Source organism: Scylla paramamosain, chromosome 10, assembly GCF_035594125.1.
Source record: "Scylla paramamosain isolate STU-SP2022 chromosome 10, ASM3559412v1, whole genome shotgun sequence".
NCBI lineage: Eukaryota > Metazoa > Arthropoda > Malacostraca > Decapoda > Portunidae > Scylla > Scylla paramamosain.
Genome location: NC_087160.1, coordinates 23,037,902 through 23,057,841, shown reverse-complemented (window position 1 = coordinate 23,057,841; position 19,940 = coordinate 23,037,902). Strand labels below are relative to the sequence as shown.

At 42.9% G+C, this 19,940-nt stretch overlaps 1 protein-coding gene across 2 annotated transcripts in view; it reads left to right on the top strand.

Annotated features, from left to right (window-relative positions):
- The window catches only part of LOC135104386 (titin-like), a 47,258-nt gene that overhangs the window by 15,226 nt on the left and 12,092 nt on the right, over nt 1-19,940 (top strand). For both annotated transcript variants that reach the window (XM_064011771.1, XM_064011770.1), the window contains exon 1: nt 1-19,940. This exon is cut by the window's left edge and continues 15,226 nt beyond it. In XM_064011771.1, coding sequence (XP_063867841.1) covers nt 1-19,940 — 19,940 coding nt within the window.

The window sequence follows — 19,940 nt, the reverse complement described above, 5'->3', positions numbered from 1 at the left end:
ACCACCTGAAATTGAGGAGATTGTGCCACCAGAAGTTGAAGAGTCTGTAATACCTAAAGTTGAGATTTCAGCACGTGTGGTTGATGACACACTGGTGCCCAAAGTTAGGCAGACACAGGTACCTGAAATTAAGGAGACACTGGTATCTGAAGTTAAGGAGGCAGTGGTATCTGAAGTTAAGGAGACAGTGGTATCTGAGGTTGAGATGACAGTAACACTTGAAGTTGAGACACTGATGCCTGAAGTTAAGGAGACTGGAATCGAAGAGACACTAGCATCTGAGATTGAGACTTTTCCACCTGAAGTTGAGGAGATGCCAGTATCTAAAGCTGAGCCTATGACAACTGAAATTGAGGAGTCAGTGGTGTCTAAAGTTGTGGAGACACTGGTGATTGAGGCTGAGAAGACACAGTTGCATGAAGTTAAGGAGACTTTTACACCTGAAGCTGATGACATCTTAGTGGCTGAAGCTGAGAAGTGTATAACACCTGAGGTTGGAGATACACTAGTGCCTGAAGTTAAGAAGATAGTAGTACATGAAGCTGAAAAGGTGCTGGCAACTGAGGTTTTGGAGACATCGGCATCTGAAGTTGTGGATCTGTTGGCCACTGAAGTTCATAATATACCAACTCAGGCTGGGAAAACTTTAACTCATGATGTTGGGGAGATATTGTTGCCAGAAACTGAGGATATAGTGGAACATGTAGTTGAGGAGATATTACTGTCTGAAGTTCAGAAGACAATGGTGTCCAAAGTTGAGGATACTATGATTCTTGGAGTTGGTGTGACAATGGTGCATGAAGTTCAAGGAACTCTGGTGTCTGAAATTGAGGAGGCTGTGGTATTTAAAGTTCAGGAGACACTGATGCCTGAAATAGAGGAGATTGTGGTGTTTGATATTCAGGAATCATTGGTGCTGAAAGTTGATGAGATTGTGTTGTCTGAAGTTGAGAAAACCCTGGTGCCAGAGATTCAGGAAACCCTTGTGCCTGAGGATGACAGGACTGAATTCAATGAGATATCTGTGTCTGAAGTTGAAGAAACACTAATACCTGAAGCTGAGGTAATGTTTGTATCTGAGCTTGAGGAGACATTATTACTTAAGAAAACTTTAACCTTTGAAGTTGAGGAGACATTGCTGCCTGAAGTTAAAGGGACCTTAAGTCCTGAAGTTCAGGAGAGATTGTTGCCTGAAGTTGAGGATACATCAGTACTTGAAATTAAGGAGACTATAACTCCTGAAGTTGAAGAGGCATTGCTACCTGAAGTTAAGGAAACATTAACAACTGAGGTTGAGGTGCCTAAAGTTGAGGAGATACTAGTTCCTGAAATTGAGGGACCACTGGTACCTAAAATTGAGGAGACATTGGTGCTTGAAGTTGAGGAGACCTTAACACCTGAAACTGAATGGACTTTAATACCTGAAGTTGAGGAGCCACTAGTGTCTGAAATTGAGGAAACTCCAGTTCCTGAAGATGAGGAGACCATCATAACCAAAACTGAGGAGGTTCTAATCCCTGAAATTGAGGAGGTTTTAACATCTGAAATTATAGAGACTCTAGGGCCAGAACTCAAGGAAGCGTCAGGAATTGAAGTTGAGGAGGCATTGTTGCCTGAAATTGAGGACACTCCAGTAACTGGAGTTGAGACATTGGCCTATGAAATTAATGAGACATTGGCACCACCTGAAGTTAAGGAGCTACAGACCTCTGAAGTTGAACAGACACCACATGAAGTTCTAGAGATATTAGAGTCTGGAATTGAAGAAACAATGGTATATAGAATTGGGGAGACAGTGCCTGAGGTTGATAAGATGGTGGTGTTTGAGGTTGAAGAGACAGTTGTGACTGAAGTTGAAGAAATGTTGATACCAGAAGTTATTGAGTCAGTGGCACCAAAAGTTCAGGAGGCACTGATATCAAGAGCAAATGAACTTTTAGCACTTGAAGTTGAGAATGTAAGGGCACCTGAAACTGAGAAGATATCTGTACCTGAAATCGAGGTGTTAGAATATGAAGCTTGGATAGTGTTGACACCTGAAGTTGGGAAGGCATGTGCTACTGTTGTTGATGAGGCAGTGATATCTGAAGTTGATGAGATGTTATCACCTAATATTTATGAGAAATCACAGTCTGAAATTGTAGAGGCACAGATACATGAAGTTGAGGAGTTACTAGCATCTGATGTTGAGAGGACACTGATATCTGAAGGTCAGGACATATTGGCACCTGAAGTTGAGAACATACTAACACCAGAAGTTGAGGTGGGACTATCATTTGAAGGTCAGGATGAAATGCTACCTGAAGTTGAGAAGGTAATGGTGCCCAAAGCCAAAGAGATCCAAGCCCCTGAAATTGAGGTGGAACTAGCACTTGATCAGGAGGTAATGCCAGCTGAAGTTGAGAGGGTATTAGCTCCTGAAATTGAGGAGATAATGACACCTGAAGTTGAGGTTTTGGCACTTCATGAGGGTTTTTCATTTGAAGATGATAAAGCACTGCCACCAAAAGTTAAATCAGTAGTGGAACCTGAAGTTAAGGAGGTGCAGGGAACTGAAATTGAGGCTGTAGAGGGACCTAAAATTGAAAAGATAACACCAGAGATTGAGGATGCAGTAGCAGTTGAAGTCGAGAATGTACTAACACTTGAAATTGATATGGTATCTGAAGTTGATGTGGTACAAGCACCTGAAGGACAGAAGACACTTACACCTGAAGTCGATGTAGTGTTGGCATCGGAAGTTAAAGAAGTACTGGGAAATGAAGTTAAGGAGGTACTGGCACATGAAGTTGATGCACAGGTACCAGAAGTTGATCTAGTGCCATGTGAAGTTGTCTTATTAGCACCTGAAGCTGAGGAGATACTAGCATCTAAAGTTAAAGAAGCAGCAGTAACTGAAGTTGAGGATGTACTGACACCCAAACTTGAGCTACTTGCAACTGATGTTCTGGTAGCACCTATAGTTCAGGTACCTACACCTAAAGTGCTTCCTGAAATTGGAGAAACAAGTACATCAGAGTTTAGAGAAGAATTGGCTCTCAGTATACAAGAAGTATTAGCTTCTGAGGTTAAGGAGCATTTGGCATCTGAACTTCAGGATGTTTTGGCTTCAGATAAAGTGGAAACATTAAAACATGAAGTTAGAGAGGCATTGACACCTGAATTTCAAATAATGTTAGCTGACATTACTGAGCCAATGACATCCAAAGTTGAGGAGACATTGACTCCAGACACAGAGAAGCAGTTTGCATATGAAGTTGGTGAAGCATTGCCTCCAGAATTTGTAGAGACAGTGGCACCTGATGGTGCAGAGGAATTGACACCACAAGTTAAGGAAGTACTCGAGCTGGCACCTGAGGTTAAAGATATACTGGTACCCAAATTTAAGGAAACTTTATCATCTAAAATTGAGGAGGCACTGTTACATGAAGTTGAGGCAGTAGTGGCACTGACACCTGAGGCTGAAGAATCATTGGCACTTCAAGTTGAAGAAGCACTGACCTTTGAAATTCAAGACACAAAGGCAGTAGAGTTTAATGTACTACCTGCACCTGAAATTGAGGAGGACCAGGTACCCAAAGTTGAGAAGGAAGTGGGACTTGAAGTTGAGGAATTAATGGCATTTGAAGTTGAGGAGATATTGGCATCTGAAACTGAAGAGGACCATGCACCTGAAATTGAGAAAGCAATGGCACTTGAAGTTGAGGAATCAATGGCATCTGAAGTTGAGGAGATATTGGTATCTGGAAATCATGAACCATTAGCACCTCAAGTTGAAATGCCACCACCACTTGTGATTGAGGAGACTCTAGCATTAGAAATTGAAACATTAGCAATTGAAGTTGAGGCACTGAAACAGGAAGCTGAGGAGATACTGTCACCTGAAGTTAAGGCCACTCTGGCACTTGATTTTGAAGATTCACCGACACATGATGTTACATTGGTAGCAGTACCTGAAGATGAAGTATGGGAAGCTGAAGTTGAGAAGAAAGTGGCACCTGAAGTTAACAATGCACCTGAAGTGGAGGAGATATTGATGTTTGAAGTTTTAGCACCTTTGCCACCTGAAGTTGAGGCAGTACAAGAACCTAAAATTGAGTTAGGACTGGCAATTGAATGTGAAGAGTTACTGAGATCTGATGTAGAGGAGGCATTAGCACATGAAGTTGAGGTGCTGGGATCTGAAGCTGAGGTGATATCAGCATTTGAAGTTGAGGAGCATGTTATCCATGAAGTTCAAGAGATGTGGGCATCTGAAGTTGACGAGACAGTAACACCTGAAGTTATGCAATCATTGGCACCTGGTATTGAGGAGACACTGGCATCCAAGGTTGAGGTAATGGCACTTGCAGTTGATTTGACAGCACCTGATGTGGAGGTACCGGGACCTGAAACTGAGGTGGTATTAGCACCTGAAGTTGAGGTGGTACATACAATTGGAGTTGAGGAGGTGTTATCACCCATAGTTGAGGAGATACTGATATCTGAAGTTGAAATACTAGCACCTGCAATTGTGAAAGTACTGGTAAGTGAAGTTGAAGTACTGCCACCTGAAGTTGAGAAAGTATTGACATCTGAAATTGAGAAGATGCTAGCACTTGAATCTGGGGAGGTACTAGCCCCTGAAGTTAAGATACAAGCTTCTGAAGTTGAAGTACTGCCTTCTGAAGTTGAAGAGGAACTGCCACCACAAAATGAGGAGGCATTGGTAGCAAAATATGAGACACCAGCTGCTGATGTTGGTTTACTGATTCATGAACTCAACAAGGTACTGGAACCTGAAGTTGAGACACTGGCATCTGAAGTTGAAGAGGTGCTGACATCCAGAGATGAGGAAGTGACTCATGAAGTTGATGAGGCATTGCTACCTGAAACTGATGAGACTTTGCTACATGAAGTTGATAATACATTGCCATCAAAAACTGGTGAGTCATTGCCTCCTGAAGATGATGAAGAATTGCCTTCTGAAATTGAGGAGATACTAGCACATGAAATATTAGAAGCACTGGCACCTTTAGTTCAACAGGTACTAGCATCTGAAGTTGATGCATTATTAGCACCTGAATTTGAAGAGGAACTGATGTCTGAACTTATTGAAACTTATGCACCTACAGTTCAAGAGACACTGACACATGAAGTTGGGAACTTACCAGCACATGAAGTTGAGGCAGTACTAGCACCAGAAGTCAAAACAGTACTTGCATCTGATAATGAGGCATTACTTGAGACACTGACACAAGAAGTTGAGACATCAGCATATAAAGCTGAAGAGATAATGGCATCTGAAGTTGAGACTTTACAGGCACTTGAAGATGAGGCAATTGAAGTTCAAGACTTACTAACACACGAAGAACAAGAGACACTGGAACCTAAAATTGAAAGGGAACAGGGAGTGGCACCTCAGTTTGAGATACTGCCATCTGGAGTTGAGAAGATGTGGACATCAGAGGTTGTGGAGGCACTAGGATCAGCAATTGAGTTACTGTTACCAGAAGTTGTTGAGGTATTGGCACCTATAGTTGAGCCACTGGCACCTGAAATTGAGGAGATATTGGCTTCTGAAGTTAAAGTGCTAGCTCCTGAAGCACTTGAAGCTGAGAAAATACCTTCTTATGAAGTCGAGGAGTTCGTGGCACCAGAAGTTGAAGTACTGGTACCTGAATTAGTGGTAAAATCATTAGAAGCTGAGGAAGTACTGGTATCTGAAGTTGAGGAGTTATTGGCACCTAGAGTTGAAAATGTACTTGCACCTGAAGTTAAGGTGCTGCAAGTTAAGGAGGTACAGACACCAGAAGTTGAGGAAAAGGTACATGCTGGACCTGAAGTTGAAGTGACTATGACAACTGAATTTAGGAAGGCATCATCTGAAGCTGAGGTAGCATTTATGCCTGAAAATGAAATATTATTAACTCATGGAACTAAGAGGATGTTGGCATCTAATGATAAAATTTCTACTCATGAAATTGAGAATACACTGGCAACTGGAACTGGAGAGTCAGTGACACCTAATGTTGAGGAAATTTTGGCTTCCAACATTGAGATGTTGACACATGAAGTTGACGATGTATTGCCACTGAAGGTAGAAGAACCACTGACACCTGTGCTGGAGAGGAATTTGGCACCTGAGATAGAACAAATTCTTGCAATGGAAATGGAGAAGGTTTTGGAACCAAAATTTGATAAACGTCTATCAGCTGTTGTGAAAAACTTATTTACAAATAAATTATACAAAATAATTGTTGAATTTAAGGAAATATTTACATCTCCAGAAAAAGATATTCCATGTGAATTGGAAAATGTATCTTCTCAAGCTGAGAGGTTTACTTCTACAGTCGAGGCTGAAAAAGTAGTGAGGCATGAAATTAAGAAGAGACTGGCTCCTGAACCTAAGAGATCAGATTTCTCAGAAGCTGAAGAGGTTTTCACTCCTGAATATCTAGAATTATGTACAATTCCATCAGGAGAAATATTCCCAGCAAATATTACAGAAGATGACATGATAGAAAGGGATGAAATTAAAACAGTCTTAGATAATATAGAGGTAGGTAATGCAGACTTAGTATCATCTGAAGATCAAGAAACGCAGTTACTTGAATCTCCAGCACAAATTTTAACAGCTGAGGTTGGAGAAATATTGTCATTTAATGATGATGACTTTGTACGTGAGCTTGATCAGATAAGTGGGTCTGAAAGTAAGGGAATATATTCTGTAAATGAAGAACTAGTAAAAAATGAATCTCAAGAATTTCATGATCTTGACAGTGAATTACTAGAAGTACCTGAATTTAAAAATAGATTACCTGAGATCAATATTGAAAATGAAGTACCTGAATTTAGTGGAATAATTTCATCTGAAGGGACATCAGTTCCTGATGTAGAGGAAATAGTGTTGCATGAAATTTTTGAACCTGCTGCTTCAGATATTGAGAAGGCAACATCATATAAATTTGAAGAGCTTTTGGAATCTGAAATTAAAGAAATGTTGACATCTCAGGTGATAGATACTCTGACCTCAACAGAAGCAACATTAACCCCAGAAGTGCAGCATTTCTTAGAAGCTGAGGACAATAGCATTTCTTCTGCTGCATCCATTAATTCTGAAACATTTACACCTGAAATTGCACAAATGTACTCAAAACCTGAACTAAAAGTAATGGAGGTAGAGACACTAAAGGTGCAGGAAGAGGCAGAGCCTACATTCGTTAACCCAGGACCATTGATAGTGGAACCAGAAGCACCTGTGTTGAAGTCAGAACAACAAGTGATGGAGTCCGAATCAACAGTGCAAGAAGCAAAGTTGACAACTGCATCCATAGATTCTACAGAAATAAACTCAGAAATAAACATTTTAATGGAAGAACCAGTGTTGATGGAATTAAAATCAACATTAATGGAAGAGGCAGAGATTCTTGTGAAACCAGAAATAACAGTGACTCATAACCCAGACTTAACTGTGCTAGAACCACAACCAACCATCATAGGGCCTGAGCCGATAGTGGTGAGACTAGAACCAATAGTGGTGAGGCCAGAACCAATAATTGTTAGACCAGAGCCAATAGTGGTTAGACCAGAAGCAATAGTGGTAAGACTAGAGCCAATAATGGTGAGACCAGAGACAGTAGTAGTGCGACCAGAACCAATAATAGTGGAGGGGGAACCAACTTTGTTAGAACCAAAAGTAGCCATGCTGGAATTAGAACCAAGAGTGATAGAACAAGAATCAACAGATGAAAATCAAGAACCAACTCTGGCAGAGGAAAAGCCAAAAGCAACAGAAATGGAGTCAGAACCAACAGCAGTAGAGCCACACCTAGTAGTGGTCAATATAGGAATAAAGTCAACACTGGTGGAAGTAGAGAAAGAAACTGTAGACACAGATCCATCAGGGGTTGAACCAGAATCAACAAAGTTAGAGCAACAATTAACCAAAGTAGAACCAGAACTAATAGCAGAAGTGATGGAACTAGAAAGGACAGAGATGGAAGCAGAGCCAGCTGTTGTGAAGGGAGAACGAACTGTAGGTGGTCCAGAACCTAGAGTGGCAGAAACAAAACAAATAGTGGTGGAAGTAGAAATATCAGAGGTAGAGCCAGAACCAATACTGGTGGCAGAACCAACAATAGTAGAGACAGAGCCAGCAGTGATTAAGCCAGAACCAGTAATTGAAGCATTAGAACCATCAGTAATGATAGCAGAAGCACCAGTAGATGAACTGGAACCAACAGTGATAGAATCAGAAGGAACAGTGGAAGAAATTAAGGTAATAGTGAGAGAGATAGAGCCAGAACCAGCTGTGATGGTATCAGAACTAACTTTGGAACCAGAAGCAATAGTGGAAGAACCAGAAATAAGAGTGGTAGGAGAAGAATTAGAACCAGCAGTGATGGTATTAGAATCAACTTTGGTAAAACCAGAACTAACAGCATTAGAACCAGAGATAACATTAACAACACAAGAAGCAACAATGGTGGAACCAGAAGCAACAGTTGTAGAGCAAGTCATGGAACTGAAACTAATAACATTAGTGGAACAAATGGTGGATGAGTCAGAAATACTGGAAGTGAAATCAGAACCACAAGTGATGGAAGAAGAGCAGCCAGTATTGATTAAACTAGAACCAGTATTAGAGGAGGCAGAACCAACAGAGTTGGTACCAGAGCCAGTAGTGTTGGTGGAAGCATCATTATTGGAGCTAGAACCAGTAGCTGTGGAAGCAGAAGCAACATTGATTAAATCAATTATGTCATTAGTGGAATTAGGACCTATGGTTGCAAAGCTCAAAGCTACTAGTTCAGAATCTAAACTTGTAGCTGTGGAGTTGGAACCAATGATTTTGGAACAAGAAACAGTATTGGTGGAAGCAGAAGCAACAGCTATAGAGCTAGAAGTAACAGAGGTAAAGTCAGAAAAAACAATAGTGGAATTAGAACCAGAAGTGAAGGCAGAGCCACCAGTAGTGGAACCAGAGCCAACAGTGGTGGAAACTGAGTCAGAAGTAGAAAAATCAGAACCAGAAATAAGAGAGCCAAAACCAAAAGAGATTGATCCAAAGTTGAAAGTGATGGAAGAAAAATCAAAATTGTTACAATTAGAACCACAAATAATTGATGGAGAACAATCAACAAAGGCAGAACAAACAGGGATAGATGCAGAACTTGAACATGAGGTATTGGCACATGAACTTGAGGGAGAATATACATCTGAAATTGAGGCATTACTGTTACTTGAATTTAAGAAGGTACTAGCATCCGAAGTTGAAGAAGCATCAACATCTGAAGTTGAGGTACAAGTACCTGAAGTTGAAGCAGTACGAGCATTGAGTCTCAAGGAAGCATCTGCACCAGAAGTTGAGGTACTGACACATGAAGTTAAGGACATACCAGAAATTAGAGTAGAGAATGCACTGAAACCTGAAGTTGAAGATGCAGATTTATCAAAAGTTGAGATACTGACATCTGAATCTGAGGAGATAATAGAACCTGTAGTTAAGGAAGCACTGGTGACTAAAAATGCAAAAATGATGGGACATAAAGTTGAGGTACCGACTCTCAAAGTTGAGGCAGTATGCACACCTGAAGTTGATAAGGTACTGTCATTTAAAATTGAGGAGGCACGAATACAAGAAGTTGAGAAACTGCTGCCATCTGAAATTCAGGAGATACTACCATCCCAAATTGAGGCAATGGCACTTGAAGTTGAGGAGATACTATCAACTGAAAACAAGATAGTAGCATCTGAAGTTGAGGTACTGGCATCAGAAGTTCAGGAAATACTGGCATATGAAGTTGAAGTATTTGCAACTGCAGTTCAAGAAGTATTGGCTCATGAAGTTGAGTTACTGGCATCTAAGACTGAGGAGGTACTTGTGCCTATAGTAGAGGAGGTACTGGTGCCTGAGTTTGAAGAGGTACTGGCACCTGAAGTTGATGAGGTAATTGAAGGGGCATTGGTGCCAGAAGTTGAAGAGATATTGTCATCAGAATTTAAGGAGATACTGACTGCTGAAGTTGAAGAGATACTGGTTCCAGAAAGAGAGAAGATAAAGATACCTGATGTGAAGGAGACATTGGTGTCTGAAGTTGAAGCAGTGGTACCAGAAGTTGAAGAGGTACTGACACTTAAGTTTGAGGGAATACCTCCTGAAGTTGAAGAGACAATGCCATTTGAAGTTCAGAAGATATGGGCTCCTGAAGTTGTGGAGGTATTAACTCCAGAAATTGAAGAAATAATTATACCAGAAGTTTGGGAGATAATGGCAGTTGATGTTGAGGAGGCATTATCACCTGTCATTTTAGAGGGGATTCTAGCACCTGAAGTTGAGGAGGTTCTGGCACTTGAAATTGAGGAGGTAATGGCACCTGAGGTTGAGGTTCTGGCACCTGAAGTTGAGAAGGTACTGGTGACTGAAATTAAGGAGGTACTGGCACCTGAAGTTGAGGAGGTACTGGCACCTGAAATTGAGGAAGTACTGGCACCTGAAGTTGAGGTTTTGGCACCTGAAATGGAAGAGGTACTGGTACCTGAAGTTGAGGAGGTGCTGACACCTGAAATTGAGGAGTTCCTGGCATCAGAAGTTGAGAAGATGCTGATGCAGGAAGTTAAGGAAGTACCAGCAGATGAAGCTGAAATGTTGTCATCTAATCTTGAGGAAGAAGTTACATCTGAAATTCAGAAGATACTGGCACCTGATGTTGAAGGATCACTGCCTCCATTCTTAGAGGAGGTTCCAGCACCTGTAGTTGAGGAGGAGGCATTGACCATTAAAGTTGAAGAAGTAATGGCACACAGACCCAAGGTGTTATTGCCAGAGGTTGAGGAGATATTGACTTCTGCACTTGAAGTATTTGCATCTGAAGTTGAGGACACACTGGTGCAACAAGTTCAGAAGATAATGGCACCTGAATTTGGCCAAATACAAACACATGACAATAAGGACATACTGACATCTGATATTGAAGAGGTGCCAGTACCTAAAGTTGAGGAGGCATTAACACCTGAAGTTGAGGAGGTATTGGCACCTGAGGTTAAGGAAGTAATGGCAATAGAAGCCGAGGAGGTAATGACACTTGAAGTTGAGGAAGTACTGCCACCTAAAGTTGTGGGGGTTCTGGCACCTGAAGTTGAGGTACTGTCACTTGAAGTACTGACACCTGAAGTTGAGGAGGTACCGACACTTAAAGCTAAGGAGGAACATGCACCTGAATTTGAGGAGGTGCTGCCACATGAAGTTGTGAATGTACTGGCACCTGAATTTGAAGAGGTTCTGGAACAAGAGGTTGAGGAGATACTGGCACCTGAAGCTGATGTGCTGACACCTGAAGTTGAGGAGGTATTGGCACTTGAAGTTGAGGAGGTACTGGCATCTGAAGCTGAGGAGGTACTAGCACCTGAGGTTGAGAAGATACCAGCACCTGAAATTGTGGTATTAGCACCTGAAGTTAAGATGTTTGCTCCTGAAGTTGAGGAGGTTTTGGCACCTGAAGTTAAGGTTCTGAAACCTGAAGTTGAGAAGGTACTGGTACTTGAAGTTGAAGAGCTCCTAGTACCTGAAGTTGAAGAGGTTCTTTCACCTAACATTGAGGAGGTTCTGGAACCAAAGGTTGAGATACTGGCACTTGAAATTGAGGAGATAATGGCACCTGTAGTTGAGGAGGTACTGGCACCTGAAATTGATGAGACAGTGGCACTTGAAGTTGAGGAGGTACTGACACCTGAAATTGAGGAGATAGTGGCACCTGAAGTTGAGGAGATACTGACACCTGAAGTTGAGGAGTTACTGACATCTGAAGTTGAGGAGGTACTGACACCTGAAGTTGAGGAGGTACTGGCATCTGAAGTTGAGGAGGTACTGGCACCTGAAGTTGAGGAGATACTGACACCTGAAGTTGAGGAGTTACTGACACCTGAAGTTGAGGAGGTACTGACACCTGAAGTTGAGGAGGTACTGGCATCTGAAGTTGAGGAGGTACTGGCACCTGAAGTTGAGGAGATACTGGCACCTGAAGTTGAGGAGGTACTGACACCTGAAGTTGAGGAAGTACTGACACCTGAAGTTGAGGAAGTACTGACACCTGAAGTTGAAGAAGTACTGACACCTGAAGTTGAGGAAGTACTGACACCTGAAGTTGAGGAGGTACTGACACCTGAAGTTGAGGAGGTACTGACACCTGAAGTTGAGGAGGTACTGACACCTGAAGTTGAGGAGGTACTGACACCTGAAGTTGAGGAAGTACTGACACCTAAAGTTGAGGAAGTACTGACACCTGAAGTTGAGGAGGTACTGACACCTGAAGTTGAGGAGATACCAGCTCCTGAAGTTGAGGAGATACTGGCACTTGAAATTGAGGAGGTACTGACACCTGAAGTTGAGGTCATAACACCAGAAGTTGAGAAAGTACTGACACCTGAAGTTGAGGAGGTACTGACTCTTGAAGTTGAGGAGGTACTGGCACCTGAAGTTGAGATACTGGCACTTGAAGTTGAGGAGATACTGGCACCTGAAGTTAAGGAGGTACTGATTCCTGAAGTTGAGGAGGTACTGGCATCTGAAGTTGAGGAGGTACTGGCACCTGAAGTTGAGGAGGTACTGGCACCTGAGGTTGAGGTGGTACAGGCATCTGAAGTTGAGGAGGTACTGGCACCTGAAGTTGAGGAGGTGCTAGCACCTGAAGTTGAGGAGGTGCTGGCTCCTGAAGTTGAGGAGGTGCTGGCTCCTGAAGTTGAGGAGTTACTGGCACCTGAAGTTGAATACATACTGCCATGTTATGCTGAGGAGGTACTGGCACCAGAAGTTGAAGTGGTGTTGGCACCTGAAGTTGAGCGGGTTTTGGTACCTGAAATAGAGAAGGTTCTGTCACATGAAGCTGAGGAGGTACCAGCATTTGAAGTTGAGAAAGTTTTGATATCTGAAGCTGAGTTTCAGATATCTGAAGTTGAGGTTCTGACACCAGAAGTTGAGGAGATTCTGACACCAGAAGTTGAGGTGGTGTTGGCACTTAAAGTTCAAGAGATGCTAGCACCTGAAGCTTTGACACCTCAAATTGAGGTTCTGACACCTGAGGTTGAGGGGGTTCAGACACACCATATTGAGGAGGTTCCATTATCTGAACTTGAGGAAATTCTGATGCCTAAAGTTGAGGAGATTCTAACACCTTTAGTTGAGGAGGCTCTGACACCTAAAGTTGAGGAGATTCTGATGCCTGAAGTTGAGGAGGTCATGACACCTGGTGTTGAGGAGGTACTGGCACTTAGAGTTCAAGAGATGCTTGCATCTGAAGTTGAGGAGGTACAGACACCTGAAGTTGAGGAGGTATGGATACCTGAAGTTGAGGAGGTACTAGCACCTGAAGTTGAGGAGGTTCTGACACTGGAGTTTGAGGAAATACTGGCACCTAAAGTTGAGGGAGTTCTTACACCTGAAGTTGAAGAGCTTCTGGCCCCTGAAGCTGAGGAGATATTGGCGACTAAAGTTCAAGAGATGCTCACACTTGAAGTTGTGGAGATTTTGGCACCTGAAGTTGAGAAGGTACTGACATCTGAAGTTGAGGTACTGACACCTGAAGTTGAGGAGGTACTGGCACCTGAAGTTGAGGAGGTACTGGCACCTGAAGTTGAGGGTGTACTGGGACCTGTGGTTGAGGAAGTTCTGATGCCTGAAGTTGATGAGGTTCTGGCACCTGAAGTTGATGAGGTACTGGCACCTGAACTTGAAGTTCTGACACCTGAAGTTGAAGTTCTGACACCTGAAGTTGAGGAGGCTCTGACATCTGTAGTTGAGGAGGTACAAGCCTCAGAAGTTGAGGAGGTTCTGACAGCTGAAGTTGAAGAGATTCTGGCACCTAAATTTCAGGAGGTACTGTCACCTGAAGTTGAGGTTGTGACACCTGAAGTTGAAGAGATACAGACACCTGAAGTTGAAGAGGTACTCGTACCTGAAGTTGAGGAGGTTATGACACCCAAAGTTAAGGAGATAATGATGCCTGCAGTTGAAGAGGTATTGATACCTGAAGTTGAGGTTGTGTCACCTGAAATTGACATACTGGCACCTGAAGTTGAAGAGGTTTTGACACCGGAAGTTGAGGATGTGCTGGCAACTGAATTTGAAGAAGTTCTGACACCTGAAGTTAAGGATGTACTTGCACCTGAAGTTGGAGTTCTGACACCTGAAGTTGAAGAGGTTTTGGCACCTGAAGTTGAGGAGGTACCAGCAACTGAAGTTCAAGAGATACTGGCACCAAAAGTTGAGATTCTGACACCTGGAGTTGAGGAGGTACTGGCCTCTGAAGTTGAGGAGGTACTGGCCTCTGAAGTTGAGGAGGTTCTGACACCTGAAGTTGAAGAGCTTCTGGCACCTAAAGTTGAGGAGGTACTGTCACCTGAAGTTGAAGAGGTACAGGCGCCTGAAGTTGAAGAGTTACTGTCACCAGAACCCGAAGATGTTCTGACACCTGAAGTTAAGGAGATACTGACACCTGTAGTTCAAGAGGTATTGACACCTAAAATTGAGGTTGTGACACTTGAAATTGACATACTGGCACCTGAAGTTGAGGAGGTTCTGACACCAGAAGTTGAGGATGTGCTGGCAACTGAATTTGAGGAAGTTCTGACACCTGAAGTTGAGGATGTACTTGCACCTGAAGTTGGAGTTCTGACACCTGAAGTTGAAGAGGTTTTAGCACCTGAAGTTGAGGAGGTACCAGCACCTGAGGTTCAAGAGATACTGGCATCAGAAGTTGAGATTCTCACACCTGAAGTTGAAGAGATACTGGCACCTGAAGTTGAGGAAGAGGTTGTCACACCTGAAGTTAAGGAGGTACTGACACCTGAAGTTGAGGAAATATTGACACCTGAAGTTGAGGTTATGACACCTGAAGTTGACATACTGTCACCTGAAGTTCAGGAGGTACTGGCACCTGAAGTTGATGAGGTATTTGCACCTGAAGTTGAATTTCTGACACCTGAAGTTGAAGAGGTTTTGGGACCTGAAGTTGAGAAAGTACCAGCACCTGAAGTTCAAGAGATACTGGCACCTGAAGTTGAGATTCTGACACCTGAAGCTGAGAGGGTTCTGACATCTGAAGTTGAGGAGGTACTGGCACCAAAAGTTGAGGAGGTTCTGACACCTGAAGTTGAAGAGGTTCTGACACCAAAAAATGAGGAGGTACTGTCACCTGAAGTTGAGGTTGTGACACCTGAAGTTGAAGAGGTACTGACACCTGAAGTTGAAGAGGTACTGGCACCTGAAGTTGAGGAGGTTATGACACCTGAAGTTAAGGAGATACTGACACTTGCAGTTGAAGAGGTATTGACACCTGAAGTTGAGGAGGTACTGGCACCTGAAGTTGAGGAGGTTCTGACAACTGAAGTTGAGGATATACTGGCATCTGAACTTCAGGAAACTCTGACACCTGATGTTGAAGAGGTTCTGATACCTGAATTTGAGGAGGTACTTGCACCTGAAATTGAAGTTCTGACACCTGAAGTTGAAGAAGTTCTGGCACCTGAAGTTCAAAAGATACTGGCATCTGGAGTTGAGGGGCTACTGGCATCTGAAGGGGAGATTCTGACACCTGAAGTTGAGGAGGTTCTGACATCTGAAGTTGAGGAGGTACTGGTCCCAGAAGTTGAGAAGGTTCTGACACCAGAAGTTGAGGAGTTTCTGGCACCTAAAGATGAGGAGGTACTGTCACCTGAAGTTGAGGTTGTAACAACAGAAATTGAGGTTTTGGCACCTGAAGTTGAGGAGGTACTGACACCTGAAGTTGAGGACATACTGGTGCCTGAAGTTGAGGAGGCTCTGGCACCTGAAGTTGAGGTACTGGCACCTGAATTTCAAGACATACTGCCACCTGAAGTTGAGGAGGTTCTGGCAAATGAAGTAGAGGAGGTACATGCACCTGAAGTTGAGGTTCTGCCATCTGAAGTTGAGAAAGTTGTACCACTTGAAGTAGAGAAGGTTCTGACACCTGAAGTTGAGGAAGTTCTGACACCTGAAGTCGAGTTGGTGTTGATACCTGTAGTTCAAGAGATGCTGGCACCTGAAGTTGAAAAGGTTATGATTCCTGAAATTGAGGAGATTCTGGAGCATGGAGTTGAGGAGGCTCTCACACCTGAAGTTGAGAGGGCTCTAACAACTGAAGTTGAGGTTTTAGCACCTGAGATTGAGAAGGTTTTGAGGTCTGAAGTTGAGGTTCTGACACCTGAAGCTGAGGAGGTACTGGCACCTGAAGTTGAGGAGGTACTGACACCTGAAGTGGAGGTTCTGATATCTGAACTTGAGCAGGTTCTGACAACTGAAGTTGAGGAGATTCTGACACCAGAAGTTCAGGAGATACTGACACATGAAGTTCTAGAGATTCTGACACCTGAAGCTGTGGAGGTTCTGATGCATGAAGTTGAGGAGGTTCTGACATCAGAAGTTAAGCAGTTTCTGACACCTGAAGTTGAAATACTGGCATCTGAAGTTGATGTTCTGGCACCTAAAATTGAGGAGGCACTGACACCTGAAGTTGAAGAGGTACTGGCACCTGAAGTTGAAGTATTGACACCTGAAATTGAGGAGGTATTGACACCAGAAGTTGAGGCTGTGACACCTAAAGTTGAGGAGGTACTGGTGCCTGAAGTTCAGGAGATATTGGCACTTAAAGTTGTGGAGGTTCTGACACCTGAAGTTGAAGAGGTATCTTCATCTGAAGTTCAAGAGGTGATGGCACCTGAAGTTGAGGAGGTACCTTCACCTGAAGTTCAAGAGATACTGACACCTGAAGTCGAGGAGGTTCTGTTACCTGAAGTTGAGGAGGTACTGGCACCTAAAGTTAAGGAGGTTCTGACACCTGAAGTTCAAAAGATTCTGGCACCTAAAGTTGAGGAGGTTCTGACACCTGAAGTTGTGGAGGTACTGACATCTGAAGTTCAAGAGATACTGGCATCTGAAATTGAGGAGGTTCTGACTCCTGAAGTTGAAGATTTGCTAGCTCCTGAAGTTGAGGAGGTACTGGCACCTGAATTTCAAGAGATACTGACATCTGGAATTGAGGGGGTACTGGCATCTGAAGTTGAAGAGGTACTGGCACCTGAAATTGAGGAGGTACTGGCAACTGAAGTTGAGGAGGTTCTGACACCAGAAGTTCAAAATATACTGACACCTGAAGTTTTGGAGGCTCTGACACCAGAAGATGAGGAGGTTCTGGCACCTGAAGTTGAAGAGGCTCTGGCATATGAATTCAAGGTGGTGTTTGCACCTGAAGTTGAAGGGGTTCTGGCTCCTGAAGTTGAGGAGGTTCTTGCACCTGTAGTTGAGGAGGTTCTGACTCCTGAAGTTGAGGAGGTTCTGGCACCTGAAGTTGAAGACATTCTGGCACCTGAAGTTGAAGAGGTTCTGGCACCTGAAGTTGACCTAGAACTGGCCCTTGAAGTTAACATTGTATTGGCACCTGAAGTTGATGAACTACTGGGAACTGAATTTGAGGAGGCACTAGCACTTGAAGTTGAGGGAGTTCTGTCACCTGAAATTGATGAGGTGCTGGGAACTGAATTTGAGGAGGTGCTAGCAATTGAAGTTGAGGCAGTATTGGCACCTGAAGTTGATGAGTTACCTGAATCTGAGTTTGAGGAGGTACTAGGACTTGAAGTTGAGGCTATTCTGGCACCTGAAATCAATGAGGTACTGACATCTGAAGTTGAGATACTGGCATCTGTAGGTAAGAAAATAATGGCACTTGAAGATCATGAGTTACAAGTACCAGTAGTTGAAGAGGAAGTAGCACTGGAAGATCAGCAAGTACTTTCTCCTGAAAATGAATTGGTTGCATCGGAATTTAAGGATGAATTGTCAACTGAAGTTGAGAAGGAACCATCACTAAAGACTAAGGTGGTACTGGCACCTGAACTCAAGGTTCTGGCTCTTGAAATTGAGAATGACTTGGTATCTATAGTTGAGGAGGAATTCGCACCTAAAATTGAGGAAGCTCTGGCACCTACTGAAGTTGAGGAAGTACTGACACATGAAGTTGAGGAGGCATCGACACTTGAAGAGACACTGGCTCCTAAGGATGAGAAGGCATTGGCAGCTGAAGCTGGGGAAGTACTGAAACCAGAACTGATAGAGGGAGAACAGGTATTATTAAAATTAGCACCATCATTTGTTGAAGAACAAACAATAGTGGACACTTTGGTGGTGAAAGATCCATCAGTTGCAGAGCTAGATCTAACACTGCTAGAGCCAGAAAAAACAGTTGTGAAGGTAGAACCAATAGTGGTGGTATCTGGAGCAGTGGTGGAGGAACTGAAAATAATGGAGCCAGAACTAGAAGTGTTGCACCTGGAAGTAACTGTGGTAGAGTCAGAACCAGAAGTGGTGAATGCAGAATTAGAAGTGATGGAGGAAGAACCAGAAGTGCTGGAAGCAAGAAAAGCAATGTTGGAGACAGAGCCAGTGGTAGAGCCTGACATAGTAACAGTGGAAGCTGAGCCAGTAGTAGTAGAGGCAGAACCAACAGTTACAGAATCAAGTCTAATAATGGTCAAGCCAGAACCAGTTGTGGTGGAGGCAGAACCAGTAATGGTGAAAGCAGAACCAATAATAATGAAAGCAGAACCAATAATAATGGAAGCAGAACCAATAATAATGGAAGCAGAATCAACCTTAACAGCTTCTGATTCCATGGTGTTGAAACCAGAAGCAGTTGTAGAAGAACTGGAACTAAGTGTAGTTACATTACAGCCAGTAGTGGAAGAACCAAAACCAACAGAAACAGAGCCAGAGCCTGTAATTAAGAAACTAATGGAAACTGAATTTAACATTGAGGAATCAGAACAAATGATGGTGGAATCTAAATCAGAACTAGAACGAGAACCAACATTGGAACAAACAGAGCCACCAGTAGTGAAACCAAAATCAACAATTGAGGAATCAGAATTTGAAGTGGAAAAATCACTATCAAAAACAGCAATGGAAGAAACAAAACCAGAGCACACTATGGTGGATGAACAATCAGGAATGGTAGAGACAGAACTTATATTTGAGGAGGCAATGCTGGTCATTATAGAGCCAGAATCAACAGTGATGGTGACAGAACCAGGAGTTATGAAAGAAGAATCAGTAATGTTAGAAGCAGAGCCAACATTGATTGAGCCAGAACCATCAGGAATGGAAGTAGACCCACTAATAGGCGAAGGAGTTGATGCTGATTCCAAAGACATTGTTGGTACAATTAATCTGGAAAACAAAGATTTAGTTGAGGAAACCTATACTCTTGAAATGCCTGATCCAGCTTTGCCAGTAGATTTTAATGTGTTAAAGAAAACGTCTGCTTCTATGGATATGGTTTCCAGTTTAGTAAATGACTCCGTAGAAGTAGATTATTATGTATCAACAGATGAAAATGTACTGTCTAAATCTGAGATTAATGAAACAGTAGGAGAAGCTTACATTTCTATTTCAGAGCCTGTAGTTATAGTCAGTAACTTAGTTGATGTTACAGTTTCTGAAGTCAACACTCAAGAAGTAAAGGGCACCCCAGTAGAGGTCATTAGTACTGCCATAGATTCCAATGGAACTGTAGTAGAGGTAGCTGAGTATTCTGTAGATTATCTTGATATTGCACAGAAAGATCCAAACTTACTTGTCAAAAAACTGGCTGCCAGTGAGGACAGCGAGTCACATTCAGTTGCCAAGCGAGGAGCTCCCAACGATGAAGTTTCTCAGAACATATTAACCCTCAAGGTTGAAAGCAGCAACACACTTGATGCAAAAATGACAATGCCACTATCCATCTCTTCAAGTAATATAACATCAAATGTAGTAGGTGACTCACAACTGTCTGATGACAAGAGAACAGAAGCCTCTGAGGCTGAAATGGCAGGGACAACACCATCCTTGTCACAAGCAGCTCAGCTCTCTCATGTGTTTGCCATTGGTGCTGGGGAAGCACTTAATGAAG